General features: G+C 41.8%; 1 protein-coding gene across 7 annotated transcripts in view; it reads left to right on the forward strand.

The window, feature by feature from the left end:
• arhgef9a (Cdc42 guanine nucleotide exchange factor (GEF) 9a) overlaps positions 1 to 22,468 on the forward strand; it is a 43,777-nt gene extending 21,309 nt beyond the window's left edge. For 2 of the 7 annotated variants that reach the window (XM_030061701.1, XM_030061704.1), the window contains 10 exons: positions 7,359 to 7,538; positions 8,294 to 8,383; positions 9,613 to 9,813; positions 12,031 to 12,210; positions 13,065 to 13,297; positions 14,293 to 14,422; positions 15,057 to 15,188; positions 17,445 to 17,688; positions 18,458 to 18,526; positions 20,675 to 22,468. In XM_030061701.1, coding sequence (XP_029917561.1) covers positions 7,359 to 7,538; positions 8,294 to 8,383; positions 9,613 to 9,813; positions 12,031 to 12,210; positions 13,065 to 13,297; positions 14,293 to 14,422; positions 15,057 to 15,188; positions 17,445 to 17,688; positions 18,458 to 18,526; positions 20,675 to 20,850 — 1,635 coding nt within the window. In that variant the 3' untranslated portion in view covers positions 20,851 to 22,468. Of the gene's footprint in view, positions 1 to 1,576; positions 1,807 to 2,162; positions 2,235 to 3,974; positions 4,133 to 7,358; positions 7,539 to 8,293; positions 8,384 to 9,612; positions 9,814 to 12,030; positions 12,211 to 13,064; positions 13,298 to 14,292; positions 14,423 to 15,056; positions 15,189 to 17,444; positions 17,689 to 18,457; positions 18,550 to 20,674 lie in introns of those variants that run through there. The other 5 variants (XM_030061707.1, XM_030061705.1, XM_030061706.1 and 2 more) reach the window with 5 other exon arrangements.
• The last annotated feature ends 1,991 nt before the right edge of the window (positions 22,469 to 24,459 follow it).

Here is a 24,459-nt window from a genome sequence, read left to right on the forward strand (position 1 = left end):
GTTGAAAATGCTACAGTCTATTATCAACAGTAACACTGCCATTATTTTGCATATAAAACATCACAATGAACTACTACTACTAAATACTCTGCTCAAATGTAAGATTGCCTTTGAGTCTGAAATAAGTTTGGAAAGATCTTTAAAACATAGGTGCTGCTCTTTGAAATACTTATAAGTGAGAGATTTGCACAGTTGTGTACTGCTGTTTTGCTTTGTTTACTCTTAAGGCTTATTTGGACATGAAATTTATTATAAGCTTTGTTTGAACTGGTATTAAGAACATCTGAAGAAAATGTTTAAATCTAACTTAAAGAAACATGTAATTACTTTGTTGCCTGTATGTTGCCTGGCAGAGCAAGGAATTCATGAGAAATAGTTTCTCTTACTTGATTTGTAACATAAAATATTTAGCCTCAGCAAAATAGAAACAGATGCATATCTTGCATTAGTTTAGTGAGTAGGACCACGCTATGACACAGCTTGACAACCCCTATGATTTGTAGACTACTCTCCGTCTCTCCCTCACGTCAACACAGAGGATGTTTCATTTGAGATTCAACAGAATAGATGAATTTTGTTTTGATTACCTTTCATGTGCATTTCTTGGAAGCTGAATGGGCTGTATTGCTCAATTGGGCTACTTGTCGGAAAGTAAAATCAAACAGGCGTGTTTGCACTTTTTAGGTGCTTACAGGGTTTACATAATTGCAGCGACTGAAACTATATTCACTTAGGTCCCATATTAATCAGCTTTCCTGAATTTGTTTCCAGCTCAGGATAACAAAATGTTCTTCATAGTGTTTTGCAAATGTAGTCTTGTTAAATGTTTAACTGAATTTGTGGAATTGAATGAATTTGAAGGACAAAAGGAACAGTCAAAATATTGGATCCTGATTGTCAGAGATCACTGGATCTATTTCAGTCAAGGCACACCTTCTAAGAGGAGGCTTTCCAAGGTGTATTACTTAAAATGCTGCAAACAAGCCTGAATGGAGAGATTTACGAAATTCTTCAAAGGGAGCTATAGGCAATATGTGATGCATTTATCCGAATTAGTGTGGAAACTACTGGTTGAAAAGGGCAGTTTTTTTCAACCACTTGAACGAAATGATCATGTTTTCACTGGACATCACTTTCTTTTGCAAGTAAATAAATAGAGGAAATTTTGATTTCCTGTAATATGGCACTTTTAAGTCCTTGCTGCCCCTTAGGTGTTTGTGTGGAGCCCTGTAGCAGAGATAATAAACTGTGGATTTGGTTGATTATCAGAGAGATTATATCGATGCTTGGCCACAGAGAAATTGGCAGAAAGGGCTGACATTATGCCAATTAAATTATAGGATCGTGATCACTTTGAGGAAAGCGCATTACATTATTCTGACATTTATCCTCTTTCATCACTGGTTGTTAATGATAAATGATAAATCACCATGGCATGGTGATATTTTTAGACGGGGTGAGGGATGAATGAGGTTATGATTCTGGCCTCTGTGGTCGATATACTCATCGAGGGGCAGATTGTGCCCCTCCCCCGACTCTTGGTGATGGCTGATGCCGGCAGTCTAGCAGCGGAGCGCTGATCAGTATTCATGCAGGACCGCCTCTCAGCCTCACAGCCGATCTCCCTGGTCCCTACTCACCGGAAGGCAGGCTCGGCAGCAGCGAACAGCCTGCGCACAGCCTCTCTGTTGTGTGCTTTGAGAATCTATTGGCCTGAGAGTCGGTCGGTTTAGGGGAAGAGACGAGCACCGGCGGGTGTTGACTAGCGAGGAGAAATCGCGGTGCAGACTGATGATGATGATGATGGTGAGGATGATGCATCTGTTGCCGTGCCTTTATGGTGTACAACGCGTAGTGTGAAGAGGCGTAGAGGCATATACATTTTTTTTCCATTTCTTGCCTTACTGTAATGGTGGATATCTGGGCCGCTATTACGCGTCTAGATGGAAAGCTGAGTACCGCCACTCACTGAGAGCGCATCTCAGCATCGGCCCGCAGCGCTGCGCCATGGCCTTGGACGTCCAGACGTGCGCGGTGTTTACGGTGATCGCGGTTCTGGTGCTTGTGAACGTGCTGTTGATGTTCATCCTCGGTACTCGTTAATGGATCGGCGCTTGGGCCCCGGTTGGCAGCGCACCACAGTTTCACACAGGAGAGGAGAGAAAGGGAGTGCGCGTTGGTCGAGAGCGGGGACACCCGGCGCTCCATCACGGCTACGCGTTGAAATGAATGACGTTGGTACAACATAATGTATTTCTGTTACCTCTCCCTCCCCCCGAATCCTTCGTTATGTCTTGTGTCTTCTCAACGTTTGTGACAGCTAGTGGTGTCTGGTGGTGGTCGTAGTTGTGCGGATACAGATCTGTGGTGTTTCTTACCTTTTGTGGTGACTGGGAATTCATATCCCTCACATATAAATATGTCCCCCCTACGTCGATCTCCCTCTCTCCTCCATGTTGTATTATGTCAGTTTTGCGCATGGGTTAATTTTGTTGTATTTTTGTGCAATTTTTAGGCAAAATGAATCTGATGGGTTTTTTGAATCCCGACAATCCTGCTGCGTCAGGACTTGTTTTTCTGTGATGAGAAATTGAAACCACAGCACCCACAGTATCACAGCTAATGCCTGGGCAGCTGTAAATCTCTCCAGTGAAGTGAATGCGATATTTAGTAGCGAATAGTGGTGCAATGGAGGGGTTTGTGCTCACGGTTTAGGATCAAAGACACCAAGGATCACCGTAATCTCTCACTGAACAGTATAACCAATAGCAGGCAGGGCTAGGCCTAATAGAGGAGGGCCTCCATCACTCCAGGTTTCCCCCATTTTAGATGCAGCTACACTCAGCTCCCATTTCATAGCTCACAATATTCAGTATTCTCCCACTTGCAACATTTCAGTGTGCACCTGCTTTTGAAGCCCACACAGTATTACCCTTGGTTGCTAAATAGGCTAGTGCCAAATGAATTTTTCATTTATGTGCATATTTTTTAAACAGATGGAAAATCCTGCAAGTGAAAAGACATGTCAAAAGGAAAAGAGAAAGAGCCTTTCTCCATTTTTCCCACATGCAGTGTCATAATCTAATAAAGGATTGGAGGCAGGTGTCATGAATGTTGAATGAATGTCAGAAATAGATATGCTAAAAGCCTGTCCCAGAGCTGTCCATGCAGTCCTATTAATAGGGCTGGTAGCCTGACTAGGTTTTGAAGATATGTGCTCTCTCACACTCAAGGCTAAGTGCTCTGTCTCTGTGTGTTTGTGTGCATGTGTGTACATTTGCGTGTGTGTATGTGTGTCTGGTTAAGTGGTAACTGCTGTACTATACGTGCAGTAAGAAATATGTGGCAGCCATGTATTATGAACAGAGATACCTCCATCACATGTGGCAGCATGTGGGCCCATGTGCGTGTTTTCATCGCTGTGGCACAGCACACAAACATCTGTCCCAACAGGGACCCCCAATAGGACTGTAAACATATCATCATAATGTAGTATATTGCATTGGCTATGTTTATCACTCAGTTGACTAGCAGCAATAACAGAGTGCTGCTTACTAATGTGTGTTCATATGTGGTCTGTGTGCTTCTGAGTGTGTGTGTGTGTGTGTGTGTGTGTGTGTGCATCTGCATATGTATGTGGGATAGTCTGTGTGGGTGTTATCTGTAGTTCCTTTTTGAAGCTGAGTCCTGCATGCGTCCCTAGTGTTCACACATTTGAAATAATCCCCCCAAGGCAGGTGCCTCCTAATAGAGTTCTGTTAAATGCTGTGGAGCCAGAAGTGTCAATGTGTGGACGGTGTGTGTGAGCGAGACAACATTGTGTGTGTGGATGTGTGTATCTTTCTTACCGGTTTTAGGCAGAGCATCTTTGATTGGCTCCCAGACTCAGGGCATAAGTGTATTACATAACAGGGTTGGCAGACACGGAGAGGACGAACCGCGAGACTCACTCGGTGCGTCGGAAAGAGAGGCTTCTTTCTGGAATACAGCACCTTGTTACTTGACATCCCAGGCTCAGCTCTCACGAAGGACCGTCACCTCGACCTCCTCCAAACGGATTTGATTATCATGATTGTATGAACCGGACTTCTCCATGCATACGCTCTCTGAACAGTTACATGCCACAAACATGGTAAGCCTGGCTAAAGGCGTGTGTGTTTGCTCAGAGATGCTGTGGGTGCTTTGGTGCAGCTGTGCTATGGATAGATAGAGGAGGATGTTGGAATGCAGTGGAGCTGCCAGTGCAGTGAATGCTGATATGTTGTGGTGCAAAGATGATATTAGGGAATCAGCATCTGTTTCTTACATATTTCTATGTAGTTGTTCCTTGCTGTGTTTGAACATGAAAAGGAAAGCATTGTCATATACAGCTATGTGAAGAGATAGGTTTCTCTGCATTCATTTGCATTGACCCAAATACAGATTTTGCGGTTTAAAGACGGCTGTTTCACCCTTTGATCTTTGATGTCGTAACTGCATTGTAACCATGACGATGACACAGGTCATTACAACTGGTAGACACACAGGTAATGAAGAGTGTGTCGTGGCAGATTCCTCTGTGTATATATATGTGTGTGTGTGTGTGTGTGTATGTGTGTGTGTGTATGTGTATTGTGTACTGTATTTCCTTTGATCAACTTAGATATCAAGCTGTGCCAAGGCAGGAATTGGAAAGATTGATTATGTAATGCTTTTAATTTATTCAGACATGTAGAGGGGGGAAAAAGATGCAATGTAGGCCTATTTGTGAGGCCAGTGCTGATCTCGCTAGGAAGATGGAGGGGCGAGGGAAGGAGAGAAATGAGCAGGGAGGAACACTGGCTGTGAATGGATCTCTCTCTCTCCCTCTTTCTCTCTCTCTCTCCTTCTCTCCTTGTCTGTCACCTATATTACAGCAGATTGATGGGGACTGAGAAGATTGTGCTTGGAGTGAATGGGGCTGAAAATGGAGTGATACTGGGAGGCAGAGGGGTTGGGGAAAAGGGGAGGATTACGGCAAGCAGATATTACAGTGGGGGAGAGAGAAGCAAGACTGACCAAGTGCCAAAGCTCCTGTGTGGTGTGTGTTGTGTTGCTGGCGGAGGTTCCGGTGTCGGGTGTGGATGGCCGGGTGAAACTGCTTTGGGTAACACTTGTTGTTCTTGCATGTTTTAAACTATTCATCTGTTTTTTTAAAAAAAGATTCAAATCAAAAGCCTGTTCCTGAATCAACAATGAATTGACCCCAGCGCATTTGAGCACTATTCATCGGTCCTGTTTCCATGGCAGCGTGACACATGTTTTTGCGGTAATCCTCCTCTCTCCCTGTAGTGGAGAGGTCTGAGATATAGCTATTGTTATCCCAGCCTCCAAGCCCAATGCGATATGATACCTGATTGAATCAACCTACTCAATGACATCTAGTAGCTCACCTTTAATCTAAAACCTGCATAAAGAGGTCTACACCTTGTATCATTTCACTTTCAGTGAATTCATGGATGTCATTGGTTTGTCATGGTAATATTTAATAACTTGGTGATTACATTAGTCATGCAATGGTCAATACACATGCATCCCATGCATGTATACCTACACACACACACATACACACATGGATAACCCCTATTTTTGAATATTCTGATGTATCTCAAAGTGTCCTTGTTTCAGCCCATCATCTTGTCAATACCAGTGGAGCATCCTCATCTGTCGCCGTGACAACGGCTGTTCTTTCCCTTCCAGGCATGGATGTCCCTTCCCACATTCACTCCTCTGCCCTGATTGGCTTATATCCCCATAGCTGTCTCAGCAACCCATCAGGACAGTGGGCTTGTCCACAGGTTTAGGGGGTGATGTAGCTGCTGTGGTTGGAAGCTTAGAGCCTCATGGGACTTGGATTAGCAACACTCACACACAAGTATTTATCTCGCTGGAACACACTCACAAACATACCGCATCAGCACATAGGTACAGTTGCATTTGTGTACAATAGGCCCTGTAATGATCAGGTGCTTTTCAAAAGGTGCGCTCATCCAGGGATTTGGTTTCTTCATGGATAAGCAAATGTAAATGATTTGACTTAAGAGGAAAAGCTAGCATCTGTTTGAGCTAACAAAAAAGAGGGGAAAAAATATAATCCTATATCATTATGCAGAGCCATAATGCAAGTAAACAACTAATTCCAAGTTCATCTATGTCACATCCCTGTCTCCAGGCCTTTGGTAGCTCTATACCTAGAGACTAAGCAGCTCCTGTCAGGCTTGGTTAGAGCTGGCTGCTCAGCCCACAGCCCCGGGGACTGGATGCATGGTTAGCTCTGGACTGGAGAATGCTGATGAACACCACTTTGGAGAGAACAATTGGAACAAACAGTTGGAGCTGTGCCACAGATGCTCACATGGTTCAAAGGTTGAAAGTTTGCCTGAGTGTGTGCGTATGTGTGTGCACGTGTGCATGGCAGTGTCAAGGTGACAAAGCTATTCCTCAGTGTGATGGATAGCGGTGCTGTTTTGTAGATGGATGGTGTCTCTCTCAGGAACATTCTCCACTGTCTGTGGTCTTTTAATGAGAATAACCTTTACCCTCTCCAAAGCTCCTCTTAAGAATACCGATCACCTAGCAAGAGCACATTTTCATACACTCCCAAATGCGTGCGCATAGTGCAGACTCTGCTCTCATATTTGCGCACAATTTTACACTTTCTGAACATTTATTTTGAGCATCGCATAACGTCCACATTATTTATTCATGATGATAAAATCAATAGAAAAGATTTGATGAGTCATCCTTCTATGTTTTGTTAAAGACTGTGCTGCAGATAGAATAACAAGCTCTGGTGACAGCATGAGAGAAGGGAGATTATCCCCTCACATTTGTTTGCTCCTGAACATTTATATTACATTAACACATGTAATTATTCTAATGTCATAATGGGCCAATTATCATCCCTGCGCGGAGACTGGTGCTGTGCTTCTGAACGCTGTGTTATTTCATCCTCCACTAATGGTTTTGCGTTTTTGTGTTGTTGTGTTTTGTTGTGTTGTGCTGTAGACTAATGTGTAAGCTATTGTGTTGTTTTATTTGCAGTTCCTAAGCGGCTAATGGACCCTAGCTTTGAGGGTGTGTATTTGCATCCATTAGTAATCTGAGTGGGTTTAAGAACAGGGATTCACACAAAATGAGGCCAAGTGGGGGAGCACTGTATTACAATCACCCCCAAATTCAATTAAGATGATGTTTTGCCATCACATAGATCCATATTTACAACCTGGTCAGTGTCTGTAACACTGCTGATGCTATTTCAGTGGCCCTCTCACAACAGTGACCTCATGCAGTTTGAATATAGCATAAAATGTCTCTGTCTTTCCCTCTAATTTCTCCAGTTGATAAGCGGAGGTTCAATCGTCAGCGCTGAGGCGGTATGGGACCATGTGACTATGGCGGATCGGGAGTTGGCGTTTAAGGCTGGTGACGTCATAAAGGTGCTGGACGCCTCCAACAAGGACTGGTGGTGGGGCCAGATCGACGAGGAGGAAGGATGGTTCCCTGCCAGCTTTGTACGGGTGAGTTAGCTCAAGCCACAGCTGGCCACTCACAATAGACACAACACTCACCCACACACCCACAAAAATGCAGGCACACGAACGTATGCAGACGAGCAAACAGATACGCGCACGCACAAAGCTGCATATGCACAAGTGCTCTCTGGCTCCTTTCTCATACACACACAAAAAAAAGCACACAATAAACAACGGCACACGCTCAGACACACAGCAACATCCACATGTTTGCCCACCCCATCGCACACGCAAACACACACAGTTGAATAACGCCTCACTTTAATAATACATGGCACACAAGAGATCAGACAACAGCTAGATAAGTGCCTCTATCTGGTGCTCTGGGAGGACAAAACAAAGAATGCTGATGAGCCCTTTTTTTAGTTTGGCAGTGCCTCCGACTCCTACCCTTGAAAGCCACTTGAATATACAGAACAGGTCCTCACTTTACACCATGTTTATGTAATCTAACCTGTATCTGAGCTCAATTGAGGCCAACAGTGTGTTAGTACAGAGGTCTGATGCCGTTGTGTTATTCCATACTCCTCTCACATGGCAGATGAAGACTCAAAGACTGAAGCAGTAGGCTCCTCGTGGTAGGCAGAGGCTTTCCACAGCACAGCACTCCCCAGACACTCCCCATGGCCATTTTCCACCCGTCCACCCCTCCATATCCACTCCTGAGAGGGCAGGGCAGACAGGCTGACTGACTGTCAACCAAAAAGTGTCTTTCTGTTCTGTCATTCTCTCTCCCCAAGGTGGAACCCCACCCTCCTCAGCCCCAAACAAAACAGGTTTTCTATATCAACCCCATAGCAACTCCACGGTTCCAAAACACCACGTCAAAGGTGCGTTTCCCAGCTTCATCCACCCATTCAGCCCACCCGCCCGCCCGCCCGCTCCAGTCTGTCCACGCAACGTACCCCCAGCATTATCAGACATTACCGTTCCCATAACCTTTGCACATCATACTCTATGGGGCCGATAGAAAGGCAGAACGGATGAGTCAAAAGTAAAGATCTTCTTAAACGTCTTGTACACTCAAATTCATAGATATGCATTTTTATATTGCTGTATTTTGAAATGATTACTCTTATTTACATTCGTGGATATTTCTATTTTAAATATGGGTCCTTTTTTCAGTGCTCTACTCCATTTACTATTGACTCTGACTATTTCTTAGTCTTAATGCTGCGCTACTAGTCCTCGTCTGCAGTCAGTGCTCTCCCACCCGTCACTCTGCTTGTCTGTGGCACTGCATTTCTCATCTTGTGTTTGGCATTCTACCCGTCGGTTCTTTGATGTTCTCTTGGCAAACTGTGTGTCATGAGGTGTTGGCTGCAAGGCATCTGAAACCACGCTCACTTAGCCCTTTCTATGAGTGAGATTGGAATACCTTATGTATGAAGGTCTGCGTGGGTGTTGGTGTATCCGTGGGCGTGTTTGTGCATACAGGAGAAAAATGTGAAGTTGTGTGTGAGTGCATGCACACACACACGTGTAGTGGGGAGCTTTCTGGGTACTGATTTGGCAGAAGTTGGGCACTGACTATCCTCTGGGCACCAGTCCCAGACAGAGGCTTTTTTATACTCTGGGGTGTTTGGCAGTATGTCCCTCACCTTTTTGACATGCTGGACCAAGAGCCTCACTCACTGTCCAAACGACCAGCACCCTTCATCAGATGGGGCTCTGTGTGAGTGTGTATAAGTGTGTGTGTGTGTGTGTGTGTGTGTGTGGGTGAGTGGGTGAGTGCATGTGTACTCTGTGCATTCATACTCAGATTGGCTATTACAAAGAGTAAGTAGTAGCCTGCTAGATAGATGGCAAAGATTTTGTGGTGTGAATACCTAACTATAGATTTTCACATATACTATGGTGGGGGCGGATGAAGTTAAAGTATTGCACAGTCGTGAATATTTTATTAAATATTTATATTTAACGGTGTCCATTTCTCACTCAAGTGTGTGTGTCGGTGTGTGCATGTGTGTGTGATGTTGGCATATGTGCGTGCGGATGTATTTGTGTGTGTGTGTGTGTGTGTGTGGGCGCATGGGTGTATGTTTGTTGCCATCCTCAGCTGTGGGTGAACCAGGAGGATGGAGGGGTGGAGCCGGCTGAAGGGACCAGTGAGGTGCAGAACGGCCACCTGGACCCGACCAATGACTGCCTGTGTCTGGGCTCGCCCCTCCAGAACCGCGACCAGATGAGAGCCAACGTCATTAACGAGATCATGAGCACAGAGAGACACTACATCAAACACCTCAAGGACATCTGTGAGGTACTCAGCACATGCACGTGCACATGCCAGCACACATGCACACACACACACACACACACACACACATGCACTGCTGTCCCAAAGCATGCTTTAAAGTCACACTGCAGTAGACAGCAGGCAAGGTAAATGGTGAAGGAAGTGAGGCATAGGAGAGACGGGTCTGGTACAATCTGATGCTAGGCTAGGGCTGCCATCTCTCGTGCTTTCAGTGTGAAACACACTCAAAATGACTCTGATCACACACTCTCACTCCAGACGTATTTTTTTCTCATATTTTCAAACCCAAAACATCGTCCAAAAGCACAGATATGAATTCACAGGGCCTCAACTGTACACAGCAGTGACAGTAGCCGCACTGGGAGCGAGCTTGTCCATCTCTAGAATTTACATCTAAATGAAAATGAACAAAACTCTTTTGTGCCAGTGGTACATGAACCCACTATGACATCAGTTTTAGTGGAAAGCAAAGGTATAGGTTTTATAGCACTTTTTAAAAAGGAAAATTATGATGGTCATTTTAAATAATAAAATGATGATTATTATTAGTCGTCGTTATAGTGGTTGTAGTAGTAGTTGCTGTAGTGGTGGTTGTAGTATACAGCTTAAAAAGATGAATAGTAGCAGTATGCCTATGTATTGACTTATAATTGGATTCTGAATTTGCAAAACTGAGCTAGTATAGCTTTTTTCTCATTCTGTGTAAATGCTTCGGTCACAATTTGTATCACTTATTATGTACAGGCCTGGTTTTGCAGTGTACTGTTGCCATGCAGATACATGTAGGCTAGTAATGTATGTGTACTTGTCTGCAGTAGCACATGCATGGATTATAATGGAAGCAGATGTTTGTATAAATAGTGCATCATAGTTTTATCGGTGTGAATATGACACAATCAAAGATCAAGCCATCATCTCTGCTGGAAATGCTTGGGGGAATGACATTATCATATTATGTGTTTTGTGTGAGAACAGCAACAGAAATGTTTTACTAGTCTTAAATTGTATGTATCAAAACTAATAGGCAGAGAGAGCATTGGCAATTACTTTTCTAGAAACAAATACTATTTTATAGATTCAGCTAAAGCATTAACAGAATTATAACTTTAGTATGGTGTTAAAGGATTAGACCAGATTATGCATAGGAATAATACACTGTGTATACCTGTGTATTACCTACATATTACTTACAGTGTACGCTTAAACACTGAGTATGGATAGGTACCTTATAAAATCCAACCTACGCCTTTAATATGAAGTGATGAATTGAGATTGTTTGATTTCCAGTCATAGATTTACCTGACCAACCAGTTACAAAGGTGGTTACTTTATTTGTGTTATTAAAAAGAGCGTGTCATGCAACTGCCATTTGCACACTGCTACTTATTACATGGCGTTTGAATGCATAAACTGCTACTTTGCAATTTATTATACTGTTATCACTGGAAGGAATGTCGCAAAACTATTTACTAGCTTTTCACCAAAATCAGTCTTTGTACTGTGGAATCATAAGAGGAGAGAGTCACATGAATTTATTTAGTCTCTGGTTTAAAAAATGGAGCAGTTGTTTCTGAAATGCTATTCATGCTATGAATTACCATTTTGTTGTTTTTCTTTTTTAAATTTTGCTTAAACCTCTGTGGACCCAAACTTCATGAATCACAGCTTTCATCATGACAATTTGGGATAAAGTTGAGTTCAATAAGCAAAACAAAAAGGTTGAGCATATGTATGTTTTTTTTTTTTTTTTTTTTCACTTGCACTTAACTAACATCAGCAGAGGCCAGCAGAGGGAATTCTGGGTGTTGGAGTGTGAAATAGCAAAGACTGACCTCTTGCAGCAAAACTGGCTGCCACTGTGCCAAAGTTTCAGGGCGCAGAACTTTAATTAACAGCAGAATGTGACTGCAAAATTGGGGCCAAAGATAGGTCGCCACAAAATTGTTTTGGGCTCAGAAAAGGGATTTACTGAGTAATACTCTGTTTTTATACAATTTAATTATATTTGAGTTGTGATTTGGCATCATTTGCTTAATGCAAAATATGATCACATGAGACCTAAGCCGCTAATGCCACCTTCCTTCCTTGCTGTTGCATTTTCTGGCCTGCGGTCGTCCAGCCACGTGACATTTCAGTACCTTGCACTGTGTGTGAAAAGGTTTTGGCACCCGTGCATTCTGTCATCTTTGGATTACCATAGTTGTAACCTGTTTGTTGCAGGGGTACCTGCGCCAGTGCAGGAAGCGTGTGGACATGTTCAATGACGACCAGCTGAAGGTGATTTTTGGGAACATTGAGGACATCTACCGCTTCCAGATGGGCTTTGTTAGAGATTTGGAGAAACAGTACAACACAGAGGAGCCCCACCTCTCTGAGATCGGACCCTGCTTCCTAGAACACGTGAGTTTAAATAGACACACACTCAGTAATGGACAGGATCCTGTGAAGCTCTAGTTTCAGAGGCTAAAATTTACTTCACATTAGAAGCAGTTAAACTGTACAGCAATACCATTGATTAGGATTTGACATGAAATACAAGGAATGTTCACTCTGTTACCTGCAATATTAAATGCAAAACAGAAAAAAAAACAACAAGCCTTTGGGTTCATTACATGAAGGAGTACAATGAAAGCTGAATTTTATGGTTATAGATTGTCCTTTTTCACTCAGACACCTATCAACCAGAGACTACAGTCTGGGCCTAAACCCAAACCAAACAAGTCAGTTTGTGTTATTTTCAGGAGAAAAAGGTTGAAGGATTATTACATTTCTGTTTTATGTCAATTAAATGAAAAAATGAATAGCATGCTCAGTAATTCAATAAGTGAGGAAAATAATAGTAATACTGACATTCTTAAAGCACTTTCCAAATTTGAATTTAGTTAAGCTACCACCAAGTTACTGCAAAAATGTGTTAAATGACTAGTTATTTGTATATATTTAAAAAAAAAAAATATGAGTAGATACCTCTGAGAGCACTTGAACATACATAGCTACACACATATAAGCAAATAATACTCATACACCTGTGACTTAATACACACCATAACCATGTTCCGCATTGATATTGTATAAAATTATATGTCATTAATTTCAGAGGATTTTCTTTTTGCTCAACCTACTTTGAAATAAAATTGTGATTAAAGAACTGAATAGACACATGCATACTGTCGGCATTGGCATCAAAAGAAGATTCATGACATCTCGCTTCTTTGCTGTCTGATCATGCCCCTCTGTGCTTCTTCATCCCACAGCAAGATGGTTTCTGGATCTATTCAGAGTACTGTAACAACCATTTGGATGCCTGCATGGAGCTGAGCAAGCTGATGAGGGATGGCAGGTACCAGCACTTCTTTGAGGCCTGTCGCCTCCTCCAGCAAATGATTGACATTGCCATAGATGGCTTCCTGCTTACCCCCGTCCAGAAAATCTGCAAATATCCACTCCAGCTGGCAGAGCTTCTCAAATACACTGCGCAGGAGCACAGGTACTGTATGCTTAGGCCAGGATCTTACTTAATTTGTCAAATGTGTAAGTGTTTGATGAACTTCATTTATCTTAATAGCAGACATTTTGCGTTGTTATACAGCTGTTGCAAGACTGGATTTATTCTACTGATGAAGTCATAATACATGCATGAATTAAAACAAATATCTTCCCCGCATTTTTTACTAGCTCTCTGTGACGTTATTGACAGGAAAACATTTAATCAGGGAATCAAAATTGCAACAGAAATTTCTGTTCTGATACTGTAATCATTGAACAGATCATATTAGTTTTGTAACATCATAAGTGCATTACAGATCAAGTATGATCTCGACTATAGGTGAGTGCAAACACAGAATAACAATCGACATATTGAATGCACAGCACAGAAGCAGAGTACACAATGCACGTGCACGTATACGACGTCATGCACGTACACATACATGTGCATCCAGATGTTTGCAAACTCACGCCTGTGCAAACCCGCAGAAACACGGTGTGAGTGAGTGAGTCAATGTGTCTCAGCCAGCTCCAGGTCATTTACAAACCACACGTTCCCAGCCAGAGAGGGACAGGTGCCAGCTCACCCAACTGGGCCTGCCAGATCACAGTGTTTGAGTGTTAGGAGTTGTGGAGAATCTGCCAGACAGAGGCCTGCACTCTCTCTCTCTCACACACACACGCACATGCACATTATCTTTCACAGCGGCCTGAGCTTGAAGAATAAACCAAACGCAGTCATCTCAAAAGTATTCAGAATTAACTGTGGATAGAGACAATGGCTGATTAGAATGAAGTAGTGGCATGTAATATTGACTGTGTTCCAGCTGAGTTACTGTGTGCTTAAGTTTATGACCCCTGTCTTTAATAGGCTGCGCCCTATCTTTCACTGCCGCAACATTGTATCCTCCTTTTTTAATGAGTGGCCTGTCTCCAAAGGCTGTAACTTAGGCCTCTAATACCCTAACAGTAATAACATGTGTGCTGTCTCCATAGTGATTATCGCTACGTGGCAGCAGCCCTGGCAGTGATGCGGAACGTCACTCAGCAGATCAACGAGAGGAAGAGGAGGCTGGAGAACATTGACAAGATCGCCCAGTGGCAAGCCTCTGTTCTGGACTGGGAGGTATGCCTGTGTGTATTCGCTGTGGGGACGTTTGCTTGGCGGTTATGGAAAACCTGGAAATGTCAGTCGATTTTAATACAATTTAGGAAAATGTTGAGAAAAGTCATGGAAATCTTGCTGAAGCAGTGTCGGCTGACTAATAAAAATAGTAACAGAGGGTGGAGTGTCTGCATGCTGCTTTAGGATTTCTTTTGCACGTGTTCATGCATCACTTTGTCTCAGTGCAGTGAAGAATGTTGAAAGTAGTCTATTTTACTTTTGTGAGAAAATTAATTATGGTCTTGCCAGTCAGAAATACTGTTGTTTCAGTTTGGACAAGAATCTTTTAAAAATAAGAAAAAAAATTATTTAGGTGTTTGTTACTCATTTATTCTATTGAGTTTGATGTAGAGTGACTGTCAGAAAATATACAGTGTTAAAACAAACCTTTTTTAAGCAACTGTAAAAACAGTTTCTGCAAAATTTATGGAAAATTCATTGAAAACCAATGGCAAAAAAAGTGTATGAACTCTGGTGTTTTGTCTCATGAGCCAATGCAAGTTTTTGCCCAAGAGTATCTTTTGGTATCTGTGAACTCATTCATGATTTTAATGAATATGTGTGTGTGTGTGTGTGTGTATGTGTGTCTGCCCAGGGGGACGATATCTTGGACAGGAGCTCTGAGCTAATCTACACAGGGGAGTTGTCATGGATCTACCAGCCGTATGGACGCAGCCAGCAACGAGTCTTCTTCCTCTTTGATCACCAGCTGGTCCTCTGTAAGAAGGTAGGCCTTTCTCCTTGCCTGAGTCTGTCTCTGTCAACGCTCTATCTTCTCTCTCTGTCTTTCTCTCTCCTTTGTTCACTTTCTGCCTTTTATCTGAAGACTTTGTCAGGTGAAAACAAGCTGATAAGCTAGCAAACACATTCAGCTTCTGTTTTTGAACATTGTGCATCATCGTGTACCAGTAGTGGGGATATTTTTAGAACTTGCAAGAAGACAATTTGACTTCTCACAACCTTACTCAAGGGCTGCAAATATATTACAAAATATGAGCTGAAAGTGGAAACCTGTCCAAACATTCGGTGCCTGTCACAAAAATGGAGCTGTGATACTTTGGGCCCTAATGCACCAAGGCTTTGGTCTCCTGTCAGAAGGATGTTCACGCCTGGCTAAATTCTACAGCACAAGTGCAGACACACACACACACACACACAGAGATATACGCGTGCGCACAGTAACAGTAATTGCACAATCATGCAGACAAACACACAGACGCACACGCAAAACATAAAGCAAGAGATGCGCACATACTTAATCCCTTTCTTTCTGTCCTCGTATCCTTCCCCCCGTCCTCATCCTCTCCCCGGCTATCAGCATTGAATATCTCTGGCACCAGGAAAGTGCACTGGTCGACCATAACATGTGTCTGCGTGCTGTTAACATGAGTTTGTCTGTGTTTTTCTTTTCTCGTCCACTCAAAGAAGATGGCTCCAAGACACACTTGATTATAAATTCCACGTCTTTGCACCGCACTTCATTCTCCAGGATTCAGTACAACATGTGTAATGGCAGCCCTCGGGGCGCGTTAGTGGCGTGTTGCGTGTTGCCCTCCTTCTTTTTTCTCTCATCTCTCCCTTATCAGTGCAGAGATGCAGATTCATCGCTGCACGCTCATTAGAGGTTTGGCTTAGATTATTTCTTCTTTTTTTTCCGTTTTACCTTCCTTAACCTTTGCCATTAGAGTGTGGTTGTGATGTTGTGCCAAGATTATAGACGACGACGCAGATTGTTTCATGTGGACATGTCATGCAGCATCTTATTTCTACAAATAATGTCATGTTGCAGTGACTCTTAAGGTCTCTCTTGAGGTTTCATTAGTTCCACTCTTTTGATAACTTCACTGTTGCTGGAAATCCTTTTAAATTGAAATTGATACAACAGCTCCCGTCTCTGGCCGTGTTGTGGCATTCAGCTTTCTGTTTAAGGCCAAGCGTCAGACATGAATAAGTGAAAAGAAAAGTGCCTTCATTCAGTATGAATTCATAATTGCTGAATAAAGACAACTTTTTATATTAATAATTTGCTGATAGATTTGTAAAAATGTATGAATTTTACAGAATATATGTAGAGTGATATACGTCTGTGTAAAGCCACAGAAGTAAAATAACAAAAGACTGGTAAAGCACCACTGCAAATTACCAGCTAATTTTCTTCAGAAGTAGCATGTCAAAGTTATATGTACAACATATGACAAATAAAATAATTTAATAATTGTTATTGTAACATATTAGTAATTTAAAATAATTTTTACATACAGGTAATATTGATGTTAGCTTTATTATTATTTATTTTGTTTTGTTTTGTTTTGTTTTGTTTTGTTTTGTTTTGTTTTGTTTTGTTTTGTTTTGTTTTGTTTTGTTTCATTTTTTATTATAAAGTTAAATTTATCCTTGGTGTACTGGTGCAGTTGACATGGAAATGTATGAATTGACTGTTTATAAATTGTGTTTATTGTTGCTTTGTATATTCAGCTATTAAAGAGAACTACACTTCAGAATTTAGCAATCCGGCCAAAATCTCAATTTTCACATGCGGTGCCTTGCTTTAATTAATTTAGGGATGAAAAATATGAATGCAACCTATAATTTTTGATTTTTTTTTTATTTTTTTTTTAGTCACAGCTCTTGAGTCACTAGCCCTCACTCGTCTGCACTGGCCCAAAATAACACACAGTGGTTATACAGCTTACATTCACTGTTTATAGCAACTCTTGTAATTGTCTCCGTTAAAATTTCTAGCATTTATTTTTCGAACGTAGTGGCAAACATGTGCTGAGCAATTTTGCGATGAGGAGTGTTTGTGTGAGGGGTGTTTATATGCGTCTGTTTGGGCAGCAGATGGAGAGGGTTGCATAAGACAGATTCTCAGGATATCAAGGGAAGAATGCCTGCATGCTGACACCTCTAAGGCCCAGCACACACGCATACACACACACACACACACACACGCCAGTAAACGTGACCCCTGCCTCTCTCACAGGATCTGATTCGCCGGGACATCTTGTACTATAAGGGGCGCATTGACATGGATCGCTATGAGGTGCGGGACGCCATAGACGGGCGTGACGATGACTTCAATGTGAGTGTTAAGAACGCCTTCAAATTGTGCAACAAAGACAGCGAGGAGATCCACATCTTTCTGGCCAAGAAGCTGGAGGAGAAGATCCGCTGGCTCAGGGCCTTCCATGAGGAGAGGAAGATGGTGCAGGAGGATGAGAAAATCGGTTAGTCATGCACCTCTCTGCGCCTCCCTATTTGGAAGGCATTAGTTTCATTCACAATGAGCATCTTCAGTCATACGTTGTATTTGCTGCAGCACACCACAAGGCGACTTTGACACAAAACATAGAGCCTAACATGAGTTTCCACCCAAAATACAACCAATATTTAATATACAGTAATTCTGTGCATTGTAGAGTTGGTTTGTTTTGTTTTTGTAAAAATTAGTAGTTCCTTTCCTCAGTGCTCGTCAGCTGAGTCACATTCACCCTGTTAAAAATCATCACTTTTACTGCATAACTGTTAATTAATGCACAAGCCAAAAATCAGCTCTTATACCTGGGCTTAAGTCTGGCTCAGAAACCACCTTTTAGCAACAACCACTGTTTAGCTGCTGCTCCAGAATTATATTGTTTGGTCTTTGAATAACATCTGGGCATTGAGCGCCTAAAAAGCATAAGCACACCTTTTGTTGCTCAGTTGTTATTGATTATAAAAGTCTCATTGGACACTGATCGTCTGTCTTCATGATATAATGCTGTGATATTGCGGTTTTACAAATAAGCAATAAGCATCTTCACTTTGTGCTTTTCTGTATTTTTTTTTTTTTTGAAAAGCTTTAAGTTTTGGATCGTGCCTAATAATGCAACTGTTGTGCAGTTTCATAAAGGATGGCTTGTTGTGGTTTATTGCTTCAGTGTCAGCCTATTGCATATGGAGTACAGACATGGGGGTGGAATATTTATCCAATATGCAATATTGTGTGTTCTTCAGGTTTTGAGATCTCTGAGTATCAGAAGCGGCAGGCGGCCATGACGGTGAGAAAGGTGACCAAACAGAAAGGTGAGGCAACAAGAAGATATCAGGTGATTTCCCTTTTCTTTTCCTCGCTGGTGTGCTCTGTCTTCTCATCGCTGTTTACTCTTCCCTTACCTGCTCTCTTTTTTATTGTCTACACCTTTTTTAACACACATACTTTGTTTATGAATGAACCTAGACTAGCTGTACACTCAATAACTTAGAAAAGCTAAGCAGATTTTGTCTTTCCAGTATATTACTTTGCACATTTGGTTTTCTTTGAGTTAAATGTCTCTCAGCCCATATATGAAGATGAACTTGATTTGATTTGTGAAACAGCTGTTAAGCATCAATGAAAAGACAGAGGGCTGTTTGCATGAAATATGAGTTTAAAGGGCAATACCAGTGTTGATGACATGTGGGTCCTATGTTATTCTTGTCTTGATATAATTTAGTATCTCAGATCATTGTTTGGAATCTTTTTTTGATTACTGGGCTGTTAAGGTAGGAAATTTGTGGTTTCCTCTGCCATTCACATTTTGTGTATCTAAAATATACCTTAAACACCCTGCAAAGCTCAAAAAATAACCTTGTTTACCTCTGAGGTGCCATTGTTTTCAGTAGTTGCCTCGTTATGTCTTAACATAGTATCTAATGAGCTGGAAAAGGAGCCTTTCCCTCACATTGTGCACTCTAGCTCAATGGAACAACATGACACCTTAAAGGATTGGAAAAAAAAAATCATGGTCACTTGTATCATTTTCTGCAAATATGGCATTTTTTGTGATTTAACAGGGTGTTTATGTTCTTTTTTTTCTCAATATCTAATACATCAGAGTACCATTTACAGTGCCGACACTGCTGTCTACCAGCTATTTCAGTAATGGAAAAAGATGTCAAACATGTTAATCAAAATGTTAGCTCCTATCAAAGCAAGCAACACAAAGGGCCCACATTTCAAAACTGCTGATATCATCCTTTAAGATATAGTCATTTTAGTGTCAGGCTAGATGTATGTACATTTACCATTACTGATGTTGTTGCTATTGCCAGTTTCACAATAAGCATGACCATCCATTAAGGTATTAATTAACCAATGACCACTGCTGGAATGTTCTCTCTGACGTTAGGATCCCTGTAGATGTCTGTCAGAAGTATATGTTGTGTGTTTCTAAGTGCTGTATGTGTACATGGCTGGCACAAGGTGAAGTACTCTCTTGAATTTCAGATTCATTTATAGATTTCATCTTGAGAAAGAGGGCCATGTTGTATGGACATGGTTTGAAAATGATAAAGGTATATGCATTAGAGTTCTACTTAGAGCTAGCGCAATAAGATGCCATGGCAACTGCTAAGCAGCATTGGGAGCCGTTGTGATTAGCGTTGGCATTGGGGCACGCATTCACTGTCAAATCTGGTTCCAAGCATTATCTTGACTATCCAAGATAAACAGGTTTTACCAATACAAATATCTAACCCTCCCTGCTAAACAGTGTTTGGGAAAAGACCCTTAACAAAAGACACTGTTTTCATCTATTTTTTTTACAAGATGCCATGGCAACTTTTGAATATTTCATCTCCAAATATTGATTGTACCTAGTTTTTAATTACGCTAGCATAGTTGTGATGCTTGTAGACTGTAGCTAAACTACATTGTAGACTGTAGTTAAATGCATATTAACAGCTTTCTGTTGGATCTATTTTTGCCACTCTTGTGTTCTCAAGTCTTGAGGGTGCTATTCAAACAAATGTGCTGTCAGCAAACATGGAAGAACAATGTCCCTTGTCCAAATGCCTGGTTTCATCATTGTATTAGATGTAATCCGTTGGTTCTCTTGTTTGTCTGCTACGGAGTTTGTTTGAATAGCGTCTTTAGTCTCCCTTGTGTCATTACTAGAGCTGAATTCCACTTTCTGCCATTTCAGCTATCATCATATGATCATTTTGTATCATATATCTCAGGTTTAATATGCAGGAATGTTAACACTGAAGACTCATTATGTATGTCTATGTGCCTGTTTTTTGTGTAAGCATGACTTGATGTTGTGTTGTAGTGTCTGTTTCTGAAGCAATACTGATAATGTTTCCTCTTTGCTATCCACCTCCTCTCCTCTATTTCTCTTTGCTTTGTGCCCTGCACTATTTCCTTGTCCCCCCATACCCCCTCTTGCTCTATTGCACCTGCATTCCCAGGTGTAAACAGGTGCACGCCCCCCTCATACCCGCCCCCCCAGGACCCCCTCACCGCGGGGCAGTATGAGGTAACGGAGGACATGGCACAAGGAGAGGTTTTTGAATTCAGTCAACCCAAAAGAGGCCAGGCTCCTTTCTGGCAGAATTTTAGTAGATTAGCTCCATTTAAGAAATAGAGATACACAGACTCTTCTGAAGGACCAGCTATTTTTCTTAGAAGCACTAAACATTGGATGATCAAGTCCCATGATGAAGAAAATATAAAAACACACATACACAAGAGACTTTGAAGTAAAAGGACCAGTGTTAATATAGAGTGTGATTGGAAGCAGCAAGAGGACTGAAGACTTGGATTTAAGAAACAACTTTACAATTCCTGTATGTTAGTAACGTTCTTAGTTATCATGCTTCTCCATCTGAGTCAACTGTCATGAACTCTGTCCCTCGGATTCTGCAACACCCATAATAATCACACCATCTGAATGTCCTGGAGTTATTGAGATTGTTTTATTATTTCGTTTGAGTTCAGCATTTGGAAAACGAGCGCAAAGTCTTGTTAGCCCTTACAAGGCCAAGCTGGATCATTCCTACTAGTAGTATGATTGTGTTCAGAAGCTGAAATCTTGCTGTGCTGCTATGTGAGATTGCTTGTTGTATTCTTCTGAATGTGCCCTGTGGTGGAGCGTGAATAATGACAGGCCTCAGCTGATGGGGCTGTGGAATCTGGAGGGCCTGTGAAGCTCTGTTTTCAGCATTGCCCTTGAGTTAGATCTACTCTAGCACTGATCACAAACTGTTCAGGCCATCTTCGCTCCGCTGACGTCTGCGTTTGGATCTCCTCGTCCTTCTCAATGTTTCATATTCCCATTTCCTCTCTCTCCAGCTCTGTGTTCTCCCACACTGTCTCCCTCTTTCTCATATGCTAGCCCTCTCACGTTCTCAGCGTAGTCGTCTCTCCATCCCTCTCTGCATCCCTCTCTCATCCTCTCTATCACTCTACCCACCTGCTCAGCCTCTGTGAGTCAATGGTTCTCAGAAGAAGAGGTTCATCCTCTTGGAAGCCTGCCATTGGACATGATATGATGGGTCAGGGAGCAAATCAATAGCTGTAACATCAATAGAACATTTACATCCTTTCACCAACCACTTTTGACAGGGTATTCATATCCTATGAAGCAGAGGGGTTGTGGGTTGTGTGTCGTGGAGAACTTGCCATTGAGATGAAACAGAGGTGGAACTGTAGATAGGCAGGCTATGGTCTACCTGCCTTGTGTTAGAGCCCCTCCCCCCACTCCCCTGAGACCACCCCTGTAGCACTGTGCTGGCAACTCATTGGGTATTTGGAAAGAGCACAGCCTACCTCTGGAAGTCCACTGAGAACTGAAGTGACGATGATGCATTGACCAAGACCTAAAATAATGTCTCCTTTTGAGTCAGCTGTAAAAGGACTTCTTCAGTCGAGTTCATCATTTTTGTATTGCTCACACTGTAAAAAAAAAGCACAGCCCAATTTCAGTCAGAGGAGCATTTGTTTCCCTTGTTTGAGTAAAAATGCTGCACAAACCTGCTCTGTGAGGTATAATGGCTATTCTTGATATGACATTGATCATACTTGCATGCGACAATGTGAGAAATTACAAAAATCCCTGACCAGAGAAAGATGAAAGGGTCAAACAGTAGCATTAGGGATGTAAGTGGACAACCATTTCAATCAGCTGGGTTTGAGAGTCAATACTGGAAAAAAAAAAAAAAAAAGAATACGCAAATGTAGATTGTAAAAAATGTGAGCCAATGTTATAGGGAGCCAGGGATGTGAATTCAGTCTGTAGCATGGAGGTTTTCTCTGACAGATTCATGTATCTCGAAATACTGCAGCTTCAGTCTTGGCACCACCGTGCCTCCTCCCTCTCACATTGTTGTCCAGATCTGATCCATGTTCTGGCAGTCAGCGTACTATTGTTTAGTGATTTACTATGGAGTGAGGCCTGTTCACGTTCAAATTGGTTTGCTCAATCAACAATGGCCCTGAAGCTGCTGTGTTCAATGAACAAAATCATGCCATAGAATCCCACATTACTCAAACAGAGGTGTTAGAAATGTAATGCAAAGAGAGGATCTACCCAGAGGGAATTTACACTCTTCATGAAGGTGTATTCTTTTCTACAGTTGGAATGTAAGTAACACATCTGTCCATGGTTTGTGATCATATTTTGACCTCAGATACAGAAGTACATTTTTGTGTTTAATTATATCATCTGATGGACAGTACATATACAGTATGACAACTTGTGCAATGTGATACATCATTATATATCTTCACTATTCACTACCGTGATATGAAAGTTATATATCGTTCTATGTCATTTGTTTGCCTTCTTATAGGCCTTATAACCTATTGGAAAAAAGACCTTAGAATTGCTTTGTATGTTGTGTAATTTATGTTTTGTTTCAGTAAAGAAAGTTGAGAAATGGGTGAGTTGGCTGGTGGTGTCTGTAGAGATGGCTCCCAGTGAGATTGTTGTGGAAGATAATTCCCTTATCTGGCACAGCGAAAAGATGTGGTTCCCAGGCCATGATAACCTCAGGTCCAGTGCACAGCCCCACCACCACCACCACCACCACAACCACAACCACCACCAACATGCACACATAGCTGGCACGCAAATACATACAAAGACACAAGCATGCAGACATGTGCACACACATGCACACAGACACATAATCATGCGCACTTGCTGGCCCGTTCTGCTGCGGAGAAGAGAGATGCTATCTAACAGTGCCTTCCAGCATTCCACTAGTGATTATCTATTCAGTTTCACAGGCAAATTTGAATTAGTCATGTATATTCCCCTCAGTGTGGGACTTGCATCTCTCTCTCTCTCTCCCTGTCTCTCTCTCTCTCTCTCTCTCTCTCTCTCATTCTCTCTCTCTCTCTCTTCCTCTATCTTTCTATCTTTCTCTCTCTCTCTCTCACTGGGAATTCCATTCCCCAGTGTACGAGATCCACTCGGACAGAAACATATAGGTCAGGCCTTTTCCATATGAGTAGATACTGTGCTGTCTGACTTACACACTTAAAACTTAACACGCCTCATTGTTTTATCACACTAACACAGCAGTGATCTAATTTTATTGCACAACAAAACCAAATATGAAGTAAAGTCCAATTTCAGACACTCTGAATCCACACAGAATTCCTTTATCATCTTATTTAACAGTTATCTGAGAAGCAATGCTGACAGAACACTACGGTTTAATTTGAATATACAACGGACTTTCTCATTGCTCAATTAGACTTCATATTTAGAGCTAAGTATACTAGGTGAGTTACGAATCAAAGGAACAATCATCTATTTTACATTTAGCAGCTACACTCTGTAAATAATGTAAAAAGAACAGATCATATATTTGGATATTGGTATTTTGCGTTGGAGACGAATGTTGTTCCAGTTCTAGCGTGCGGTAGACCTCAGTACCAGGTAAATGCATGCTTGTGGCATCCAATATTTTGCATGAGACTTAAGACAACTCTTAACAGATTGTTTTGTTTCATTTACTACCAGTGTGATTTCCCACAATCTGGAGCCATTCATTAGTGAACCTATACCATCTCACTTAAGGGAGTTCTTTTCTCTGTCCACCTGTCCCCTGCTCACTACACAGTAGGGGTTGTATCTTGCATTTTTTTTTTTTTTTTAATTTATTGTCAAATAGAGGGGAACATCATTGCCCATGCTGAATGAAAGAGGACTGAGAAGTGACTGAGAAGTTAAAATGAAAGGCAC

This window comes from Myripristis murdjan, chromosome 10 (genome assembly GCF_902150065.1).
Source record: "Myripristis murdjan chromosome 10, fMyrMur1.1, whole genome shotgun sequence".
NCBI classification, from domain to species: Eukaryota; Metazoa; Chordata; class Actinopteri; order Holocentriformes; family Holocentridae; genus Myripristis; species Myripristis murdjan.